Source organism: Cannabis sativa, chromosome 7 (assembly GCF_029168945.1).
Source record: "Cannabis sativa cultivar Pink pepper isolate KNU-18-1 chromosome 7, ASM2916894v1, whole genome shotgun sequence".
Lineage (NCBI taxonomy): Eukaryota > Viridiplantae > Streptophyta > Magnoliopsida > Rosales > Cannabaceae > Cannabis > Cannabis sativa.
In genome coordinates, this window is record NC_083607.1 from 59,389,357 (window position 1) to 59,402,041 (window position 12,685).

General features: G+C 35.2%; 2 protein-coding genes and 1 non-coding gene across 3 annotated transcripts; 2 read left to right on the forward strand and 1 right to left on the reverse strand.

Moving 5' to 3' along the window:
* The first annotated feature begins 2,967 nt into the window (after nucleotides 1–2,967).
* Nucleotides 2,968–6,403, forward strand: LOC133039786 (uncharacterized). The gene is made up of 3 exons (XM_061118739.1): nucleotides 2,968–5,402; nucleotides 5,492–5,582; nucleotides 5,663–6,403. The coding sequence occupies exons 1-3, from the start codon at nucleotides 2,968–2,970 to the stop codon at nucleotides 6,401–6,403; spliced, it is 3,267 nt and encodes a 1,088-aa protein (XP_060974722.1).
* Nucleotides 6,404–6,875: 472 nt separating this feature from the next.
* LOC133039787 (RNA polymerase II degradation factor 1-like) lies at nucleotides 6,876–9,700 on the forward strand. The gene is made up of 5 exons (XM_061118740.1): nucleotides 6,876–6,881; nucleotides 6,958–7,284; nucleotides 7,333–7,449; nucleotides 7,529–8,371; nucleotides 9,692–9,700. The coding sequence occupies exons 1-5, from the start codon at nucleotides 6,876–6,878 to the stop codon at nucleotides 9,698–9,700; spliced, it is 1,302 nt and encodes a 433-aa protein (XP_060974723.1).
* A 570-nt stretch (nucleotides 9,701–10,270) lies between these two features.
* Nucleotides 10,271–10,377, reverse strand: LOC115698352 (small nucleolar RNA R71). Its single transcript, XR_004008105.1, has one exon. It is a non-coding gene; the product is annotated as a small nucleolar RNA R71 (small nucleolar RNA).
* Nucleotides 10,378–12,685: the final 2,308 nt, after the last annotated feature.

The window sequence follows — 12,685 nt, forward strand, 5'->3', positions numbered from 1 at the left end:
AAAGGAGAGGGAATTTTGAAGCATAAGACAATGGTTGATACACCATAGAAAAATCAACACATATATAATATATATAGGCATCTATATAGGTATATATATATATATATAAGTATAGACATCATATATTGTATAAATATTGATTCATAACAAAATAAATAAATAAAAAATGGCTAGTTCGATTGTGTTTCAGTCAGATGAGTATATATATGCATATATATATTTAGCGTATCATGACTTTGAAATAATTCGAGATCAGATATAACAAACATGCACTATTATACCTTGGTTAGAGGCTCGTGCTGATAACGTATTATAAAATATTATAATTTAGATAAAGAAAAAAGAAAAGAGATAAGAATTTTCTTAGTATCTTATTCTAATAGTGATCTCCTATTTATATATATATATATGAGAGTCAAATATTAAGAAATTAATAAAAAAAGAATATTAATTACAATTAATAATAATAAATAAAAAATTTAAATATCCATATATTTATTAATATTTATAACAAAAATGATATAAATAAATATATTTTTTTTTTGGCTAAAATATAGAAAATGGTATATTTTATATAAAAGAGAGTATTGCTATTGGGTACTAATGGTGTCCAATACTTTCTATAAGTGGCGTCCTACGATTGGTTAGTGATATTTTTTAAAAACTATTTTCTTAAGTTATATGATGAGAAATGTTAAAGGGCACCAGTAGTGCCTAGCACCCTCCTATCACTACAACAATTTTGATAATTAGGGGCGGACCTATTACCGGCGGGGAAGGTCCGCCCCTAATAATAACGTTATTACCGGCGGATTTAAGGGGTCCGCCGGTATTAGTGTTTACTTTTTTTAAAAAATAAAAATATAATTAAAAAATAGTAATACCGGCGGGGTACCAGTATTAGCGGCGGACAACCCCCGCCGGTATTTACGAGGTACATTAATGCGGGAAAATACCCGCCCATTAATTCAAATTAGAATTAGCGGCGGATCAATACCGGCGGGGATCCGCCGCTAATTCTAATTAAATATTAATTTTCGTATTAATACCGGCGGGGCACAGTATTAGCGGCGGACCCCCGTCGGTAATGTTTATCTATATAAACACACCCACACCCGGTTCCCCCATTTTTTCCCTTTCATTTTTTTTACCAATTTTTATTTTCTCTCATTTTTCTCTCTGAAAACCGAAGCAAACCCCCTCCAAACCGCCTCCCCCAATTTTTTCTCTCTGTTTCTACCTCCGGCATCGTCTCCGCCAGCATCGTCTCCGTCTCCGCCTCCGCCTCCGTCTCCGTTTGAAGTGGTTTAGGTATTTATATTTATCCATACTTGTTTTACAGTTTATTTTTTTAGTTTTGTTTTTAATGTAAATTTTTATGTTATAATTTCAAAAATTGTAGAAGAGGTTTCAAATTTTTGGCTTGGGGAAGAGATCAGAAAGTTTCATTTGTGTAAAGTATGTTTTTTATTTCTGTAAAATTTGTAGTTAGTATTATAAATTTGAAATGTATTGTATATATAAATATTTTAATTAATATGTGTAAAATATTGTTAGTGTATAAATTAAAAATGTATTAATTGTTAAATCTGTAATTTTTTCTGGAAAAAAAAATCTGTAATGTGTTGTATATATATATAAATATATACAGTATATAGTATATAGTGTATTCTATATATTATATATTATACAGTAGATAGATAGTATATAGTATATATTTTTTATGTACATTTTTATATATAATATATATATTATTTGTCTTAGTAAATATGTGTAATATATAGATTATTGTTTGAGTTTAATTGTTTATGTGTAATATATAGATTATTGTTTGAGTTTAATTGTTTATGTATTTTGATTTTAGTTATAATTATTTGTGTGGTTATAATAATTTCAGTTTTGTATTTAGTAAAATTTTACTAATTAAAAAATTGATAAATTTAGTTTAAATGTTTTAATTATAAATAAAAAACTTATATGAATATTTGTGTAATTATTTTTAATTAACAAGTAAAATTTTTTAGGTTTTTAATAAATTTATATAATTTTAAAATTAATACAATTTATTAAAATAATAATTATTGAAAATATTAAATTTTGTCTTTAAATATTTTAATAAATTAGTGTTATTTTGTAATAATTTTTAAATATGTGATTATTTATAAAAAAGAAGTTAAGTTTTTGAAGAAAGTTTATATAAATAATAAATTAATATTATTGATAAAAATAATTAGTATTTATATAATAAAATAATTAACAAACATTAGAATGATTAGAAAAAACTTTTTTATTAAAGAAAAAATTATTTTTTTAACAAACTTAAATTTAATTATTTATATTAAGTTAATTATATTTTTTAATTTTTTAAATAATATGATTATTACATTTATTTGTAAATATATTTATGTAATTATTAAATTGATATATTTATTTATAAATAAATTAAATATTTATATAAGTAATTATTTAAAAAAAATTAGAAAAATAAAATGAGTTTATTTAATAGTATTGAATATTAATTTTAATAAATAAAATATAATGAAAAATTCGTAAATGAATATCATGAATTAATAACAAATAAAAAATAAATTGATAACTAATATTTCATAAAACTTTAACCAAATAAAGTCTTTAACCAAATAAAACTTTAAACAATGTTGGTGTACACTTTGTTTGCAATATACTAAAAATAAACTTTAACCAAATAAATTACAATGTTGATTAATTTTCCTTTGCTTATAAAAACAAATTACAAATAAAATTTCTTAAAACAGCATAAGATTTTAATTAATTTATCACGTCGAATTCATAAAATTTCATAAAATAGCATAAGATTTTAATTAGTTTATTAACATTGCTTAAACTCATAAAACTTTAAAATTCTTTTAGATGACAATTGATAAGTCTTGGATTTCTTGGAGAAAACGCGGTAAAGAATATTGGGAGTGTCTACAAGTATTTTTGGCAATGGCTTCAAATTATAAAAATTCTGATGGGAAAATTAGATGTCCTTGTGTTAAATGCTTAAATACTCGATTTGAGCCTTTAAACATTGTGGAAGCGCATATATTTGATTGGGGTTTTGATAATGGTTATCAAAAGTGGATTTACCACGGGGAGTCAGAAACAGAAGTTGTTGCACGGACGGAAGTTGTTGAGCATATTGTAGATGATGAAGATGACGAGATGATTCCCATTGTTGAAGATTTCATTCGACCAACAACTGAAGATGTTCAACGCAATTCTGATTCTTTTCAATATTACGACGAGTTATTTGAAGAGATTGAAGCTGAATTGTATCCTGGATGCCATTGGATTTCTTCACTTAACTTTCTAGCAAAGTTATTGCATTTGAAAGTTCGTGGAAAAATTCCTATCGGCGTATTTGATGAATTATTAAAATTATTGAATCTTGCTTTTCCGAAAGGAAATAAAATTCCATCGACGTACTATGAGGCTAAAAAGAGACTAAAAAAATTAGGTTTAGGCTATGAGTCTATTCATGTGTGCGAGCATGATTGTTGCTTGTTTTATAAAGAGCATGCCACTAAAGATGCTTGTCCAATTTGTGGAACTAGTCGATGGATTACTTCAACAAAAGCTAATGGAAAAAGGGTGCCACGTAAGGTGTTGCGCTATTTTCCATTGACACCTCGGTTGAAAAGATTATATGGTTCAAGACATACTGCAAAACACATGGTATGGCATCATACTGGAAAATCAAAGGATGAACGAGTGATGCGTCACCCGGTTGATGGGATTTCTTGGAAGGACTTTGATGCTAAACATCCTGATTTTGCCAGTGAACCTAGAAATGTTCGCTTAGGTTTAGCTGCTGATGGCTTTAATCTATTTGGCAACATGAGCCTAGCATATAGTATGTGGCCTGTCGTGTTAGCAAACTATAATCTTCCACCTTGGATGTGCATGAAAGACAATAATTTCATGTTGGCCCTACTAATTCCTGGACCAAAATCACCAGGAAAAGACATGGATGTTTTTCTAAGACCATTGGTGGATGAGCTGAAAGAGTTGTGGGTTGATGGAGTTGATACGAGAGATTGTAGGACAAACACCGTGTTCAAGTTGCGTGCAGCCCTTTTATGGACTATTAATGATTTTCCTGCTCGAAGTAGTTTGTCTGGATGGAGTGGTCAAGGATACAAAGCTTGTCCAACATGTAACGAAGACACTTCTTCGATACGAGTGATTGGTAAGACGTCATATGTAGGTCACCGAAGATTCTTGCCCAGTAACCATCGATTTAGAAGGGACACCAACTTTGATGGAGAAATTGAAAGAAGACATCCACCAAGACGTTTTACTTGTGAGGAAATTCTCGAACAAGTAAACAAACTTGTGCCACAAGTTCCTGGAAAACATGACCAATTTGGTGGTGTAAAACGCAGACGAGTTGCAGAAGATCAAAATTGGAGGAAAAAAAGTATCTTTTATGAGCTTGAGTATTGGTGGACAAATACTTTGAAACACAATATTGATGTGATGCATGTGGAGAAGAATGTGTGTGACAATCTGTTGGGCACAATCTTGGACAACGATAAATCAAAGGACACAACTAACGCAAGACATGATTTGAAGAAATTAGGAATAAGGGAATGGATGTGGATTTATGAAGATGATAATGGCAAGTTAATGAAGCCACACGCCCCTTACGTCCTCAAAGCTGATGAAAAATTAAAATTTTGTCAATTTATCAAGGACGTGAAGTTTCCTGATGGATTTTGCTCAAATTTGAAGAAGAAAGTGAACAATGATTTATCAAATGTTCTTGGATTGAAGTCTCACGATTGTCATGTAATTATACAAAGATTATTGACAATTGGTGTTCGTAAGTTTCTCCCTAAAGATGTATCGACAACTATTGCTGAATTATGCAACTTTTTCAGGCAAGTATGTTCAAGAACCATAAACTTTAAAGATATGGAGGAAGCACAAAAAGACCTTATTTTGATATTATGTAAGTTGGAGTTGATTTTTCCTCCAGCTTTTTTTGATATCATGATTCATTTGGTCTTACATTTGCCTGAAGAAGCAATTTTGGGTGGACCTGTGTTTATGAGATGGATGTACCCTTTTGAGAGGTACATGAAAAAATTGAAGAATTACGTTGGAAATAAAGCTCGTCCTGAAGGGTCAATAGCTGAAAGCTATGTTGCAGATGAGGCATTGACATTTTGCTCTATGTATTTTAAGGGGGTAGAAACCAAATTTAACCGACTTGATCGCAACGAAGATGAAGTGATTCCTAGAATTCTTACCGTCTTCCAATCACAATGTCGTCCCTTAACAAGAGCAAATATCATGCCTTTAGACAGAAAGACTCGTGAAAAGGCTGAGTGGTTCATCTTTGACAATTCACCTGAAATCAGACCATATTTAGAGTAAGTTTTTTCCTTTATTAATCTATATTTGGTCTTATTCTACATAGTCTTATTTAACATTTAACATAGTGATGTTATATTACTTACAGTGAACACTTAGAAGAGATAAAACTTCAATACCCAGATGGAGATCATAACATTTTACACAAAAAAAATTTACAGCGATGGTTTCATAAGAAGGTAATATGAGTGATTCAATTATGATTTTAAAATGATCATGATTAATTATGAGTCATTCTAAGATAATTTTGTTCATTTAGATATATGATTTACGCAAGCTTGGATCATTGGAGAATGGTGAAGAGTTGCTAGCTTTAGCATGTGGGTCAGATCACTTAGTAACATATTATGAAGGGGTTTTAGTGAATGGTGTTCGTTACATGGTAGCTGAACGTGATAAGAAGCGTACTACTCAAAATAGCGGTGTCTCCGTGGCGGGAACAGAAGGATTCAATTATTATGGAACCTTAAAAGATGTGATGATGTTCACTTTTTGTGGTGTGTATTCAGTGACATTATTTCGGTGTAAATGGTTCAATACCAATCCACAGAGAAAGAAAACAATCATTGAGAATAACATCATTAGTATCAATGTTAGTGGTGAATGGTACAAAGATGACCCATTTATACTTGCTACCCAAGCTAAGCAAGTATTTTACCTCGATGATTTGCTTAGAGGTAGACATTGGAAAATAGTCGAGAATGTAAACCACCGGCAAATTTGGGACATTGAGCAGGATGAAGATGATGAAGATGTTGTACATGATTTAAGCTCCTCAAATTTTCAATTGACTTTGGATCTAGGAGAGTTAATTTTGCAACCTTCTGAAGTGGCGACAATAATTGATACTGCACAAAATTTGAATGTAAATCAGGCTGATGAAAATGATGTGGATGGTGACATTGATAACGTAATAGATGACGAAGGTGACGAGTTGCTAATTGATCGATGTGAAGACGATATTGTTTCTGAAAATGATGAGTGTGATAGTGACTATTAGTTTACATATGTATTAATTTGTTTGTAATAATATTATAAGTGATGAATTTGATGATGTTAATTGTATTTCAAACTATAACTATTTTTGGTAATCTATATTAATACTAATTTAGTCATACAACTTTGCTTTTAAAGAGTCATAATGTCAGCCGATGTAGCTTCTTTTCACGGGGGAGACGGTGGAGGTTTAGATCCACCTGATCCTAGTAGGGTACCCTCAGCCTGCGAGGCAGCACCACCGCCCAAAAGAAAAGGTCGTGGCCGTGCTACTAATATACCACTAGAGGCTCGCAGACGTGCGAATGAGGGGCCATTGCCGCTTATACTTGATCCTGCAACAGGAAAAGTAGTTGGCAGGGAGAACCAAGCTTTCATCCCAAGCAGTGGGTTTTGAAGTTAGCACATTATTGCCGGGGAACTACTTGGACTTTTGTGATGTACCTCAACATCACAAGGACCAAGTTGTGCAGAGAATGAAGGTAATAAATTGATGGACATAATAAATTTTATTCATGTATAATTAAACTAAGTAATAATTTAATTCTTCAAATGTAGTACTTTTATGATATCGATGGTCACGCTGAACCCGAAAAAGTGATGAGGACTCTTTACCATGAGATGGGCAAAAGATACTCAGAAAGAAAAAACATTAGGCATACTTTCTTCCAAAAATATTATGAGGGGAACGCAGATAATCTTGAGGCGGCACTCAATGCTCCTCCTGAGCACTATGTAACAAGAGAGCATTGGAAAGAGATTATTGATTTGTTTTTGAGCCCAAAATTTATAGCGCGTTCCAATCAAAACAAGCAAAAGAGAAAACAAATGAAGTACCCCTCAACTCAAGGCACAAAATCAATGGCAGCTCAGCGTCATGAATTTGTAAGTAGACTTCAAATAATTCATTTATTGAAATAATAATTTTTACAGAATCTAACACTGATAACATTACAGAAGGAGCCCGAAAAATATGTTATACCAACTTGGAGAGACAGTCATCTGAGGAAGGATAAAACTTGGGTCAATGATGCTGCTAAAGAGAAATTTGTGAGTTACACTAATATTTCATTATTTTTCTTAAAATTATTATATAATTGATTATTTAACAATTTTTATTTATGTTCAGGAGCAACTCACTCGTGAAATGGAGGAAGAGATGGCGAGAAGTAGGCTTCAAAGCCAATATGGCAGTGATTCTAGAACTTCGGAGGTCCCGTCTGACATCCAATTCAAGGTCATGGGCAAGGTCATGGGTGACAGGAGTGACTACATTCGAGGAGTCGGTTACAACATAGCAAAGAAGGGGAAAAGATCAACAACATCATCTAGCTCTTCGAGCCAAAGTCAAACTCAATCTCAAGCTGGGTCTACTATTTCTCAAGATGTTGGTATTATGGCTGAGATGTTTCAGAGATTGCGTGAACGCTTTCCACCGGGACAGGACACATCTGATCTGTATGACCCGCGATTTGACAGATTCCTCCAACAATATTTACCTACTCAACCTCAGGGTAGTGCAACATGTCCAAGGCCGCAACAACAACCTTTACAGCAGACTCAGCAATCTCCTAATGTGCAAGGAAGTGCCTCCCAATCTCCTCTTATTCCAAACATGTTTGGACGCTCCTCCCAGTCTCCTCCATTTTTCTACTCTGATTTTTTTGGAGGATCACAGTCCCAACAGCCGATGTTTGGCCAATTTGGGAGTTCATCTCAGCAGCCGATGTTTTTCGGGGGTCCAATGCAGCAAACTTTTCCGGGTCAATTTTTCGGTTCACAAAATCCATACTTTTTCCCGGCCGGTTTCAAAGAACAATCCCCGAACTTCTCGCCACAACAATCTCCAAATATTTCACAACAGCAACAATCTCCGAATTTACCACAACAACGACAAACTCGGCCATTTGCGGAGCTTTTATCTTCCCAACAACCATATTACCCATCACCGCCAGTATCGCAAGCTCAGGATGTTAGGCTATTTTTAGCTGATATTTTGGATCCAATTTATGTGCATTCTTAGCTGTGTTGGGACGGAATTACGCTTGTTTTCTATGTTTTCAGGTTCTTTGGAGTAAAAGAGGTCTCGGGTGCAGAAATTCATTGAAAGACGTGCTGAGCCGAAGAAAAACTTAATTTTTGAGTTTTTTGCATATCTGGCCGCGGCGATGAAGAGGCTCGCCGCGGCGAGTTCTGAGAAACAGAAAGCACCTAAATTTTGCAAATTCTCGCCGCGGCGAGAGGAAGCTTGGCCGCGGCGAGATCCCGTACGGACCAGGGGTATTTTCGTCCATCGAACCCTAAATTTCAAGTATAAATAGAAAACTGCGATTGGAAGTCAGGGAGAGCGATTTGGAACCCTAAAACACAGCTGAGAGCGGCAGGAAGAGCATAGAGATTCAAGTGAAGATCCAGAATTCATCCTCAAACAGTTCTTTTCTTTATTCCTCTTTAGTTTATTTATGTTGAATATTGCTATAGGAATGGTTATGGATTTGTTTCTGAACTAAATTTCCCATTTAGGGAGGATGATGATTGTTGTTTAATGTTTTCCTAGTTAATGTTTAATTACCATTCCTCAATTCTTGTGTGTGAAATTATCTTAATTTGTGTTTAAATTCATGTTTAAGATTGATCACCTTGTGCATGTTCTATGATCTCAATTCAAAATCTGAAAAGTGAGAATTGAGAATGCTAAAATTAAGATAATCAATGTTCTATGTGAAACGAAAGTATTTACATGACTTATGTGACGAGTAGATTATTGCTTAATGCTGATTTCATGTTAGTTTAATTAAGGAATTAATTAGATAACATGTGATTTAGAATCTAGAAGATCTGAAAGGAGCTAGGTTATTTCATAATCTGTCATTCACTCCAAGAATAGGATAGTAATTAATCATTAACAACTTGGGTAAACAACAACAGGATTCTCCTCCCTATTGTCTCATCTTGCTCAATTTTAAACTGTGTTATTAAGTTTTCTGAATTTCTTTCAAATTTTACTGTTTTTAAACTGTAATTGCTTTTGATTTACCGAATAGAATCATAAGTATAATTTAGTGGTACTTAATCCAATTCCCTGTGGGATCGACCTCACCTGTGTGAGATTTACTACTTGATTGCGTATACTTGCGTAATTTAAAAATATAGCAACAAGTTTTTGGCGCCGTTGCCGGGGAATTGTTAAAGATTAATATTACATAAAATTATACTAACTTCTACTTTGGTATATTTTCTCTTGCTGATTTTTCTAACCTTTTTCTTGCAATATTTTCTTGATTTATTTCAGGAATCCTAAGTGCATGCGCCGCCAAGGACAATCAGTCATATTACCAGTTGATCCTGAAATTGAGAAAACTTGCAGGAAGAATCGAAAGAACAAGAGGCAAGAAAGAGTTTCAGCAACTGCTGAAACATCAGAAATCATGGCTGCCAATGTGAACAATAATGTTGGGAACAATGGGCGTAATAATGGTGGCGCTGTGGAAGATCAAGCTAATGGCCGTAGCTTGAGAGATTACATTCTCCCTACTCTGACGGGAGTGCAGTCATGTATTAGGCCACCGACAGTGGATGCAAACAACTTCGAGATCAAACCTGCCATCCTTCAAATGGTGCAGTCTTCGCCCGCCTTGGTGGTCTCCCTTCTGAAGATCCTAATTTGCATCTCTCTAACTTCATGGAACTTTGTGAAACTTTTAAAGTTAATGGAGTTAGCGACGATGCTATTAGATTGAGGTTGTTTCCATTCTCACTCAGAGAACGAGCCAAGAGTTGGTTGAATTCTTTGCCACCGAATTCTATTGCTACATGGAATGATCTGGCAACAAAATTCTTGTCAAAGTTCTTTCCTCCAGCTAAGTCTGCAAAGCTAAGAGGAGAAATCAATAATTTCTGCCAACAAGATAATGAATCTCTCTATGAGGCTTGGGAGAGGTTTAAAGATCTGATCAGGAGGTGTCCCCATCATGGTATAGAGAAGTGGATGCTGGTTCATAACTTCTACAACGGGTTGGTTGGTAATACTAGAACTTTAATAGATGCAGCAGCGGGCGGAGCTTTTATGAGAAAGAGTGCTAATGAGGCATATGATCTATTGGAGGAGATGGCTCTAAACAACCAGCAGTGGCCAACTGAAAGGAGTCAATCCAAGAAGGTAGCTGGTGTGTTAGAAGTCGATGCCATTACAAAGTTAACAGCTCAGGTTGAGGCATTGACTAAAATCATTGCAGGGCAAGCTAAGCAAGCCCAAATTGTTTGTGAGTTATGTGGAGGAAGTCATCACTTTTCGGAGTGCCAAGCAGATGTGGATGATTTGCCAATGGATGAAGCTAAGGCCATGGGGAATTTTTCACAGAACAACAACAACAATTATGGGTTCAACCAGAATAACAACCGAAGAAATAGTGGGTTCTATCAACAAAGAAATCAGAACCAACAGTTTAATCGGCAACAATCCTGCGGTGGAAGTTCTAGTTTGCGGACAGATTCTTGCTCCAATTCATGACTGAAACTAGATCTTCAATTAAAGACCTGCAGACTCAGATGGGCCAGCTAGCAACTCAGGTAGCAACCCGCCCTCAAGGAAATTTGCCTAGCACTACTGAAGTTAATCCTAAAGAAAACTGCAAGGCAATTACCCTGAGGAGCGGTAAGAAGTATGATGGGCCTGAGTTACCACAACCAGTTGAGGTAGATGTAGAAATAAATGCTCAACCAAAGGCCGACACCAACACCGACAACAGAGAAGGCTACCGATAGCCCAAAGACCACCACAACAGTCTTCACCGATTAGTATTGATCATCATGTAAAGATACCCTATCCTCAGAGACTGAGAAAGTCAAGCTTAGACAAGCAGTTCACCAAGTTTCTAGAAGTCTTCAAAAGACTTCACATTAACATTCCTTTTCTTTGAAGCTCTAGAGCGAGATGCCAAGTTATGTGAAGTTTATGAAGGAAATTTTGTCAAAGAAGAGGAAGATGGAAGACTATGAGACAGTGGCTCTAACTGAAGAGTGTAGCGCTATTCTACAGAAGAAACTCCCTCCAAAACTCAGAGATCCAGGGAGTTTCACTATTCCTTGTACTATTGGTAAAATTGAAGGGATAAATGCACTATGTGATTTGGGAGCCGAGTATTAACTTAATGCCCTTGTCGTTGTTCAAAAGATTGCGGCTAGGTGAAGCAAAGCCAACTACCGTAACTCTTCAATTGCGTATCGATCGCTAGCTCACCCTAGAGGAGTCATTGAGGATGTGTTAGTAAAGGTGGACAAGTTCATCTTCCCGGTGATTTCATTGTTCGGATATGGAAGAAGACAGTAATGTTCCTATCATCCTGGGGAGACCTTTCTTGGCAACAGGGAAAGCACTAATTGATGTTCAGAAAGGAGAGTTAAAGCTAAGGGTACAAGGAGATGAAGTTGTATTTAATGTACTCAAAGCAATGACCTATCCTACAGCTAGTGACAACTGTTTTGCAATTGATGTGGTGGACCAGTTGGTGGAGACAAAGACACATGCTGAAGATCCTCTTAATCTGACTTTGGTACAAGAAGAGGTGGTGGAACAAGATGGTAAGGAAGCTTATGAATATGCTATGTGGCTCGATTCTTATGGACCGCTGAATAGAAAATATTATGAAGAGTTAGGAGTCATACCAACAAAGCCTACCCCATCTACTGAAAAGCCTCCTCAACTAGAGTTAAAAGTCCTACCAGAGCATCTCAGGTATGAATATTTGGGAGAGAATAAGACACTTCCTGTTATTGTGGCTTCTTCCCTATCTTCTGTAGAGACAGATAAGCTATTACGGGTTTTAAGGAAGCATTCAAAAGCCATTGGATGGACTTTAGCAGATATTAAAGGGATCAGCCCTTCAACTGTAATGCATAGAATCTTAATGGAGGAAGGAGTGAAGCCAACTATTGATGCACAACGTAGATTAAATCCACCAATGAAGGAGGTTGTCAGAAAAGAAGTCTTGAAGTGGTTAGATGCAGGGGTAGCGTACCCTATTTCAGACAGTAAATGGGTGAGCCCAGTCCAAGTTGTTCCAAAGAAAGGAGGGATGACGGTGGTGAAGAATGAGAAGAATGAACTCATCCCAACTAGAACTGTCACGGGATGGAGAATTTGCATTGACTACCGAAAACTCAACAAGGCCACAAGAAAAGATCACTTTCCACTCCCATTCATTGATCAGATGTTAGACAAGTTGGCAGGACAAGAGTACTATTGTTTCCTTGATGGATACTCAGGGTATCACCAAATAGCTATAGC